At 36.4% G+C, this 11,002-nt stretch overlaps 2 protein-coding genes across 5 annotated transcripts in view; one reads left to right on the plus strand and one right to left on the minus strand.

Annotated features, from left to right (window-relative positions):
- Positions 1-2,213, plus strand: part of LOC121318119 (protein SCAF11-like) — a 24,112-nt gene extending 21,899 nt beyond the window's left edge. For 3 of the 4 annotated variants that reach the window (XM_041254433.1, XM_041254431.1, XM_041254432.1), the window contains exons 13-15: positions 5-208; positions 653-772; positions 1,348-2,213. In XM_041254433.1, coding sequence (XP_041110367.1) covers positions 5-208; positions 653-772; positions 1,348-1,467 — 444 coding nt within the window. In that variant the 3' untranslated portion in view covers positions 1,468-2,213. The remainder of the gene's footprint in view (positions 1-4; positions 209-652; positions 773-1,347) is intronic. The other variant, XM_041254434.1, reaches the window with a different exon arrangement.
- A 3,774-nt stretch (positions 2,214-5,987) lies between these two features.
- Positions 5,988-11,002, minus strand: part of LOC121318118 (AT-rich interactive domain-containing protein 2-like) — a 33,285-nt gene continuing 28,270 nt past the window's right edge. Inside the window, exons 16-21 of the mRNA XM_041254430.1 lie at positions 10,752-10,900; positions 10,143-10,281; positions 9,962-10,044; positions 7,308-7,431; positions 7,121-7,212; positions 5,988-6,930 (exon numbers count right to left, since the gene is read on the minus strand). Coding sequence (XP_041110364.1) covers positions 6,819-6,930; positions 7,121-7,212; positions 7,308-7,431; positions 9,962-10,044; positions 10,143-10,281; positions 10,752-10,900 — 699 coding nt within the window. The 3' untranslated portion in view covers positions 5,988-6,818. The remainder of the gene's footprint in view (positions 6,931-7,120; positions 7,213-7,307; positions 7,432-9,961; positions 10,045-10,142; positions 10,282-10,751; positions 10,901-11,002) is intronic.

The raw sequence follows: 11,002 nt of genomic DNA on the forward strand, positions 1-11,002 counted from the left end.
ACAGGTAGTGACCAGTGCGCAGGGGGGGAACACGTTCAGTGCACCTCTCTTGCCTGCGCCGTCAAAAGCTCCGGGAAGTGCAGTTCAGGGAGCAGCTAATATAATTCTACCATCGTCAAGAACCCAGACCAGCACAGCTGGAAAACCTTTTATGAGTAAAGAAACGGTGACAATTGAAGCAAATGCAGACAGTTCCAAGAAAGAAAAGGCATGTACATGTAAAGAACTAAATATGTTAAGTATTTTAGATCTCGACATGTTTAAAAGCTATAGCTATACATGCTGCTAGGAAAGAAGATACCAAAAAAATGTAATTAGGCATTAGTGTAAGTGATTGGTTGTGCTAAAACATTAATTAATGTTGATGTTTAGTATTAAAAAAAACCATAGATACACTGAGCTGTGTGTCCTGTTTTCATGAGCACAAACGAGCTATTAGCCTTCTGGTGAAATTACAGATATATTGGGCAATACGTTCTGTTTTCCTGAAACCTTATGCACGTCACTTGAGAGGTTTGTTCTGTAGTATAGTAGCAGGAATTTCAGTGACTACAGCTGGTTTACTTTATAGCAATTGGTAGCATACAGTAATCAGTGACGTCAACAAGAGCACAAACTCTCATGGCCTTTGCCTATGTATATTTGTTTACAGAAATGTCAAATTCAGGAAAAAGCTGTACAAGAAGTGAAACTGGCCATCAAACCATATTACCAAAACAAGGATATTACCAAGGATGAATATAAAGAGATTGTCCGCAAAGCGGTAGAAAAGGCAAGTAAAGATCTGCTTATCACTGGAATGTCACCTGATTTATAAGCAATACCCCAGGATATAATGCATGTAATGGTAGTCTTTTTAACAATTACTGTGTTTATTATTCTTCATTGTATGTAAATTGGGGTGGGGTTGCATTATTACCCTTTCCTCCTAAAGCATAACATTTAGAAAAATCTATGAAATTTGAAACTGTTTGTGCACGATTCTAGCATTGTCTTGAAAGTAGCCGTCACCATAAGGGTACAAGTGCATCAGTGATCCACAGTGATACTTAAGTAAACTTCAGAATTTGTCCGACCCAGGCTATACATGCCACACGCCAGGGTGATGCCAAGTCCAATCTCGTAAACGGGTCCTAATAAAAGTGAGCGGGCAGCTAATTTCATACTTTTCAGTCCTATTGTCATACTGTTTGTACTATGCCCCAGGTATGCGTGTCTTGATTTTTAGTAAGGAAGGCTGGGGTTAAGCAAATCTTACACATGATAGAGGTGTTTCATAAATGGATTATATGGCCACGGTAACAACATTATAACATTGGATCTTCATGATGTTCTTTGTTTTTACAGGTTTGCCAAAGTAAGAGTGGAGAAGTCAACTCTGGTAAAGTGGCAAATCTGGTTAAGGCGTATGTCGATAAATACAAGCATGCCCGCAAGAATAAGACAGAAGACCATGGAAAATTCTGAATAGGACTTAGATTTGGCTCAGCATTTACAAAGTGCAATTTCTACCACCTGTAACATTTAATATAAACTTTGAGAACTGACTGCAAATCAGGTTTTGATATCGGCAACCTAATGTTAATAAAGTTTTTCTATAGATTTCATATTTTGTTTAAAATGAGAGCGGGAGATTTAACCCTTTTAAATTAGGCTGAAACCATGAAAATTACAGATTTGCTGATATAAAAGGGTTAAAGGAAAGCATGATGGTCCTGTAGAATGTTGTCGTCTTGTGCGAATGAAAAGCTGTACAGCGTTTTGACTTGCAGTAGTAAGAGCATCTATTTAAGCTCTTCTGTTATAGCCAGTACTGGTACAGAACAGGTATGTACAGTTTTCATCTATCAGGAGCAAAGTGTTTTCTTAAGTGTTTAGGTAAAATTCTCTATCGCTGATTGATTTTTTTTGTTTTTTTTTTTTTTTTTTTTTAAATAATGAACGCTTAGGTAAACGTGTTGCCTTTACAGTAATTCGTAGTGGTAACTGGAAAGTTGAGTGCAGGATTAACCACCATGTGTACATGTTATGTCGGAAACAGATGAAGGGTTTAATGTACCCAGACTAGGTTAGGCATTTTAGGATTGCTAGAGCTAAAGAACAGTTCAACGAGCTGGTGTCGATTTGACCTTAAATTTTGTTTTGTAACATGTGCTCTGTGGACACTGTAACTATTATCCAGAAAGCAATTCAATAAATGATATGCTGCTTAATTTTCATGTGTTTTATAGTATTGTCTTTTCAAATCATGCCACTTCTGTTTCTGTTGATCTATCTATATAAAGAAGAAAAGTAACTGAAACTGAAAACTCACTTTTCACAAGCTACAATGGTTTGGCTTCCAGCTTATTCAAATAGCATGGTAGAAATATGTAGTCTGATGCATCAATTATGTATCAATTCCGTTTATCAATTCTAGTGATCGATGAGTATCGTATCCTGTTAGACCTTGATTCTCCTTGGATATAGAGCTGTTTTTGAATACTAACAAAAAACTTTGTAACCAGTTTATTTTTTAGTTGTCATTTGATGCTACTAAGCGATGGCCATTCTATTTGTGATAAGTGTGTTCTCTCATTTTTGTTAAATATCTTCTCTGCTGTGCTAGATAGATAGGTAGATATAGATCTCTGGCATGACTAATTTGTGAGATGGTATATTAAGACACCAAAAACTATTTAATCAGTTTCCTTGAGTTGAAGTAAGTTTAACACTTAAACAGTTTGAAAGCTAAAACATTTCAGAGTCACTTGCAGTATTTGTCCTGGAATTACGACCAAATTTTCTTTGTCCCTTGTCTGGCTTTGATAGTCACTGTACATGGCTACAAGAGAACTTGAGATTGAGGGACCATCACAGGACCCAGGAATATTCTGGGAATGAAATGCAGTAGTAAGCAGTGAAATATTCCAACAGCGTAAAAATACCCAAAACCTTCCCTTCATTTAAAATACAGCTTGTGCTTCGCTCTACAGGCACAAAAAAAGGACATTTATTAAATCAAACACTACATTAAATTGCTTTCTCTGAAGGAAAATGTCATTATAGTGATGTGTAGCATCATAAGTAATCCCATGGATGCTGCTGTTATGTTTTAAGGAAAAAATCATGACTGGTACAGTACTAGATTTCTTTAATACAGCATGGATATGATCTCTGGTGGCTGAAGACTGTTACATTAACTGAAAACCGGTACCAATTTATAACCTGTGATAATCTCCAATTGAAATCCTCATGTTGGTGATCACCTTGATAATGTGAGACGGGAGCTGCGATTGAACCACATCCCACACTACTTCAGTAGCGTGACCTGTTTCTTAATAGCAGTTTTTGTAAGTTTACAAAGTTGGACTAAAGGTTTTTTTTGTTTGTTTTTTCAACATAAAATCAGCATGCAAATACTAAGATAAAAGACGATCACTAATACTGTAAATAACGCAACCCATTGAAACCTTTTAAAGATATAAAAAAAGTACTTGGTGACCTACTGCAGAAATATTTTGTATATGGTGTTGGTGGTCTATATAAAAATAGAAAGTGAATAAAAATAGTTTGCTATAGTATTTATTAAGGGATGTATCAATGTGGTAAAAGCTCTATAGCGATGATGTCATATTACTTGTACAGTATAATGTGTGCACAAAAGGAAACAAAATGGAGTAAATTTAAATCGAATTTGAACATTTACCATTTGAAACAAGCTATTAATAGATTTCTATAAACTTGTAAAGTGATTTTGGTAAATCTGTAGATAACTATAAATACATTAAATGCTGTACTCCAAAGCAGCTTTATACAGATAACTAAATGTGACAAGACTGCAGTGAAGTGTATTGCATAATCTGCATACCGTAACAAAAGACATTGCTCCTCCAATGTTAGATTTCTAGTGTATATCCAAAAGCACCATTCATATTTAGACAACAGTATTTGTAAATGTGGAGCTATATCCTATTTGAGAGTACAGTATAAATGTAAACTTTTAATACAAATTGTCTTAAACATGGAAGGACCTTAATTCAGTTTTATATGGGTTAAGAATAATGCACCTTTGGCTATGAACATGTCACAATAAGCCCAAGACATTACAGTCCAGCTAGTGAAGCTGTTTTAAGCTATGTAGTATTGAAAGCTATGCATTTCATAAGCTGTAAAGCAAGTCCAGTAGATGAATGAGCAACATTTCTAACAAGCTGTCTGAACACTCCATTGTACTCCTCTTGAAAACCTGAACCAGCTGTCTCAAAGGGTATTTAGGAATTTGGAAACACTATAGAAATATTTTTGGCATTTAATTTCTTTAAATAAATACTAGTATTTGTACATAAAAACTCATCTGTTCCTGTAGCCTTTAAAGTAAAAAATCTGGACTATGATTGATGCTTTCAGCCTTCAAAATATCCTCACTGTTAAACAGACATAACGTGGCATGTGTACCAGAAAATAATATGCACTACCTCACCATGTGACAGTCAATGATGACACACTGGCTCATAGTGATAGCGTGGACTGATGAGATTACAACCAACAGGTGGATTGGTTAACCATCTTGATCTTGCATTGAGTGCCAGCCACCATCAGAAGCATGATGCTCAATGCAATGAAGTTAGGTGTTGGTTCAAATATTCTACAGGATACTTTTTCCTTAACCTCTTGCAGCATCAGGAATACTAATTGCCAATGTAAGTATAGGTATTCTACAGGACAAGTTCCCACCATTTATAATCTTTAGACATCTCACTATTATATTGTTTGTTTTTCTCTTTTAAGACTTTTCAGTGTAAAACACAAAAGCCTTGCCTTGTCGTCGTCCCCCCCCCCCCCCAAGTCTTAACACTTTGCCGCTGACAAACCACAATTATAACTGGCTCTAATAAGCATTTTCCCACCAGTCCCTAAAGGCCATGGTGCCAGTTTCTTCAGTGGCATCCTCAAAAATGGAGCTGCCCCTGCTTTACCTGCAATGTGAATAAAGTCCTTCAGTCTCCTGAGCTGTCCGTCTGACAGAGTTTACAAACATCTGGTGCAACAAAACCCTGAGCGCACAGCTCAGCCCACACCTACACAGTAGCATCCAGTCTGCTTCACATAAATCATACAAAATGCCTAAATATTCAGTTAGGAGAATATATACAGCTCCAAAAAGTACAAAGCACTGCACTGCTGTGTCATTGAGGTTCTAGAAATGTACTGGCTTTAAAAAAGGACAATATAAGCTTCAACTGATACTTATCTTTTTAAAATGGTAAAAATAGAACTGAAGTTTAATGGGCACAAATTAAAAGAAAGACAAAAAAAAATGATCAGTCTTTTATTTAAAAACTATAAACAGTCACCAAAGTAAATAAAGCCATTCTATAACATAAACTGTTAAGTCTATATTTTTTTTATATATATATATATATATATTTTTTTTTACTGCACATCCTACCGTCACAGCAGAAAGGTGATGGGATGACTTCCCCTGTTTTTGATGCGAATACAACAGGCAATAGGCAGTTATAAATGGTTACACAACACACTGTAAAAAGGACACAATTTGGGGATGTGAGCAGGAATGTGGTGGTATGGTATTAAGAATGAAAAAATAGTACAATAAAACTCCACACTATATTAAGATAGAAAAAGTAGTGAAGAAAATATCATACCTGCGCATAAAGCAAATATAACAGAAGAAAACCTGTATAAAACTCCATGTATTTAAACCAATTTACAAATACAAAAAAAGTCTGTACAAACATTAAGCTTGCACTATGACAAAACGTTTACTGCGAATACATGTTAGGGAAAAAAAAAAAAAAAAAAAAAAAATACCTTCAACAGTTTTTCTTCTACAAAAATGACATGAGATATATTATTCCATACTCTTTCAGCCAGCAAAATGAGTTCTACAAGGTGTATAATACAAAAAGAAAAAAAATCAGTTCCACAAAAACTGGTTTTCTTTTTATCCACTTTACAGCTCAGTACCTTTGCAGAATTATTTACAGGTTTTTTTTTTTTTTTTTTAAAACATTCATCCACTGCTGAGTATATAATCACATTTGATACAATTGACTGGGATATCAAAAAAAGAAGAAATCCTTAGAACCTCCCCAATAATGCTTCTATGACACCACAGAGTGTTTCCAGTGGCTGCAGTGGCATGAATTTTTTTTTTTTTTTTTTTTTTTTTTTAATATTCACAGAAATGTACATGGTTTTCATCATATTGGTATTTTTTTTATAAATAAATAAGTGAAAAATATATTGGCTCAAGTAAGAAAACCAAGCTACCAATTTCTAAAACAAAAAAACATGTAATCCATAGCTAGTCATCAGCGTCAATCTCCAAGACCAGAGGCCTACTTCTGCTGTGCTGAAACTTGTATTTAAACCAGCTTAGTCAAATAGTTCAGTGAATATAAAAATGTGCTCGTTTGGGTACAGAATAAAAATAAGTAATGCTTGTATCTTGTCCGATTGTAAAGTTTACTGTTCTTTAATATTAAATTTATCTGTTCCAAAGTGGATGGTACTGAATTCTGATCATACCAGTTTCCTTTTAGGATAAAAAAGTTGCTTTGAGTGGCATCCTGCAAACAACTGGTTGAAGATCCCATGGCAGTTTACATAAAGAACAAAGGGTGATCAGAATACAAAGCTTACTCTGCATCATGGGAGCAGATAAAAGATGCCAGCCTATGGTTTCCTTTCCATTAAGACTCAGTTTTCTTCAGTAACAGTATTTGAAATGTTTTTTAGTACTCTCCTCCCCCAGATAGGAAAAATGACTTTCCTTCACTGTAGCACTTTGAGTCTGTCTCCTGGTCTTTTATTCAGGACTCGGTTGAGTGAGTGAGTTCATAAAGGCATTTGGCAAGTGTGGTGGAAGTTTCCATGTTACTCAGAGCTAGTACGGATAGATGGTTTTCATGCCGTTTCAATAACCTGCAAAGTTGACAAAAAAAATTAATACACTTGACAATTTTATAAATAACAAAACATAGCATTTACATAAAAATACAGTGTCAATTCTGTCTGTTATAATTTTAAATGGACAAATTCTTACTATTTAAAATGACCGATAGCAAGCACAATAAAAACACGCTTTAAAAAACTACAATATGTATATACTTACTTTCGGCCACAGTCTGAATATTTCGCAATATTTTTTAATGTTAAGGCAGCTGTCAGCCGGATGTGTTTTGTTATGGGTCCTTCTTTTTCATCCTTCAACAAAAACACATGCACAAAATAAACATGAACACATATGTTCTGAAGAGAAGAAAAAGCCAATAAGAGTTTGAAGTGAAACTACTACTCACTGTGAAATCTCTGAAAACCAGGTTTCGAGATCCCCGTCGCAGTGCCATGAGAGCAGCACTGGGATGATTTACAATAGCTTTCTGTGCTCTGGGACTGGAAGTGTTACCTACTGCTGCCTGTTGCCTAAAAAAAAAAAAAAAAATTGATCAGCAATACATTTCAACAGGTCCTGTGTGGCGTCTACAGTCAAGCTGTAAAAAACAGTTCTTGATGACAAACATTTAATGAATCAACAGCAGGGGGAACTCCTGCTCAATGTATACATGTCAAATCAGTAATAAAGTACATGTGGATATCTACATTGCAAGTAGTGTGTTATTACTAAAGCAACCACGAAACACACTAGTATTTCTGAAATCATATAACCAACATATTTATTTTGTTGAATTCAATTTTTTTATTATAATAACTGTGATTATAATATGCCCTAGAGACTTCTGGCTTGTTTCACATGACTCTGATTAGCACCAGTCACAGACTACCATAGATAATCTTATCTAAATCCATGATCAATGCCAATCTGAATCTGTAAACCAGACATCTATGATTTTTTGAATTACAATTGTGAGAATAAATGCAGTCTTGGGAGTTTCCACCTTTTAGAGCTCATTTTCAAAAGTACACTTCTCATAAATCAAAAGATGTCCAAAAGTAATTTTAATTTTTTAATTGGATTGTATAAAAAATAAATTACAAAATTAAAACTACACTAACATATCTAAATATAATAAGTTGGAATATATTGGCAGCAATTACACTTCGAATGTGTCAGTGTAGATGTCAAAGAATTCTACACGTTTAAACCACAACAGAATCTACATCAACAGATTAAATATGTAAACCGCTTTCTCTGTTTATTTACACTGAACAAAAATATATTAAAACGCAACATGCAACAATTTCAAAGATTTTACTGAGTTACAGTTCATAAGGAAATCAGTCAACTGAAATAAATTCATTAGGCCCTAATCTATGGATTTCACATGACTGGGAATACAGATATGCATCTGTTGGTCACAGATACCTTAAAAAAAAAAGGTAGGGGGCGTGGATCAGAAAACCAGTCAGTATCTGGTGTGACCACCATTTGCCTCATGCAGCGCGATCTCCTTCCCATAGAGTTGATCAGGCTGTTGATTGTGGCCTGTGGAATGTTGTCCCACTCCTCTTCAATGGCTGTGCGAAGTTGCTGGATATTGGTGGGAACTGGAACACGCTGTCGTACACGTCGATCCAGAGCATCCCAAACATACTCAATGGGTGACATGTCAGGTGAGTATGCAGGCCATGGAAGAACTGGGACATTTTCAGCTTCCAGGAATTGTGTACAGATCCTTGCGACATGGGGCCGTGCATGATCATGCTGAAACAAGCGGTGATGGGGGCGGATGAATGGCACAACAATGTGCCTCAGGATCTCATCAGGGTATCTCTGTGCATCCACTTTGCCATAGATAAAATGCAATTGTGTAACGTTGTCTGTAGCTTATGCCTGCCCATACCATAACACCACCACTACCATGGGGCACTATGTTCACAAAGTTGACATCAGCAAAATGCTCGCCCACACAACGCCATACACGCTGTCTGCCATCTGCCTGGTACAGTTGAAACGGATTCATCCATGAAGAGCACACTTCTCCAGCGTGCCAGTGGCCATCGAAGATGAGCATTTGCCCACTGAAGTCGGTTATGACGCCAAACTGCAGTCAGGTCAAGACCCTGGTGAGGGCGACGAGCATGCAGAGGAGCTTCCTTGAGACGGTTTCTGACAGTTTGCAGAAATTCTTCGGTTGTGCAAACCCACAGTTTCATCAGTTGTCTGAGTGGCTGGTCTCAGACAATCCCGCAGGTGAAGAAGCCGGATGTGGAGGTCCTGGGCTGGCGTGTTTACACGTGGTCTGTGGTTGTGTGGCCGGTTGGATGTACTGTGACGTTAGAGGTGGCTTACGGTAGAGAAATTAACATTTAATTCTCTGGCAACTGCTCTGGTGGACATTCCTGCAGTCAGCATGCCAACTGCACGCTCCCTCAAAACTTGAGACATCTGTGGCATTGTGTTGTGACACAAAACTGCAGATTTTAGAGTGGCCTTTTATTGTCCCCAGCACAGGGTGCACCTGTGTAATGATCATGATGTTTAATCAGCTTCTTGATATGCCACACCTGTCAGGTGAAAGGATTATCTTGGCAAAGGAGAAATGCTCTCTAACGGGATGTAAACAAATTTATGCACAAAATTTGAGAGAAATAAGCTTTTTGTGAGTATGGAATTTCTGGGATCTTTTATTTCAGCTCATGAAACATGGGACAAACACTTTACATGTTGCGTTTATTTTTCTTCAGTGTAGATTTAATGACTTAAGATGTTTATAAATATTCAGTAGCTACCTCTAATCAAATTGAGTATTTTCTCCTGCACTTTTTGTATGACAGAACTAATTTACACAAGAGTACGCGAGAGATACACTCTCAACTTGATTAGGAGGTAGCCACCAAACATAAAACATACCATAAATCCTGCTTAACAGATTTTGTAATAAAAAAATCCTTTATACATGTACCCTAAGCTAATGTTGTTATGCTTACCAAAATGTCATACTTCAATATTAAAAGTACTATAGTTCAAGTAAAATTACAAATTTGCTCTTACTTGGAAGTTTTCTGATTTCCAGTTTGTATTTGCTCCTCTTGTTTTAATCCAGCAAGTAGAGCTTCTCTAGAGCAGTGCTTATCCTGCATCATTAAAATAATAATACAAAAAGAACTTAAAAACGCCACTATTCAAAAGTTAGAATGAAAGTCAAAATGTGTTCAATGTTTCGAACTCTTGCCTGTAAATGAGTAATGAAGGACAATCTCTGACGAGGGAAAGGCTCACAACCTTCCCAAAAGCACTGCCCTGGGTATGTGTCTTTGCTTCCGTGTTGGGTAGCAGCATGGTAGAACACCTGAGACGGTGTCTGAAACCACCTGAAATAAGACAGGAAGACTTCAATAAAGAAATAACATGCGACACATCACCACATTTACATCAGAAACCAAAACAATTCCCAGGAACTTTTTCAATAGTGTTAGTTTTCTATAATATTCACTGCACCTGCATTGGTTTACTGGTTGTAATCTTAATCCCATATTGAAAACATTACACAAACTAGGAAAAAAAGGTCAAATTGTGGAAGTTTAATTTAAATCGACATACACGATGGTTCATTAACACCACATCAATGTGAAAAAAAAACAAAAACACAACAAGAACATGTCTTTAGGTTTGTTTCAGGTTTACATGAAGCCAGGCATACAAAACAACACGGTGGTGATGAATATCCAGACAGGCAAAAGCACAGTGTGCCATGTAGGTACAAAGTCTCTTCATAATGTTAAAATACTGTCCGATTCATAAAGTGCAACTACTACACAAAAATAAATAAATAAGGATTTACCTTTTACAAGATTTCCATAAGCACATGAAGTTCTGTCCAGGCTTCCTTACATGCTCTGAATTCTGACATGAAGTTGGGGTTACAGATGGAGGTGTAGTGGAACTCACTTGTGGTGCCTGTACAGTTATTGTTGACGAGATACACGAAGGCTGTTAAACAAAAGTGGAAAAATATTTTAAAAAGCTGAACACAGATGATAGATGGATGTGCTACAATAGATTGGCTAGAAGAGTTTCTGTAGAAGGCTTAAT

The sequence above is a fragment of the Polyodon spathula genome, chromosome 7, assembly GCF_017654505.1.
Source record: "Polyodon spathula isolate WHYD16114869_AA chromosome 7, ASM1765450v1, whole genome shotgun sequence".
In the NCBI taxonomy this organism is placed as follows: Eukaryota; Metazoa; Chordata; class Actinopteri; order Acipenseriformes; family Polyodontidae; genus Polyodon; species Polyodon spathula.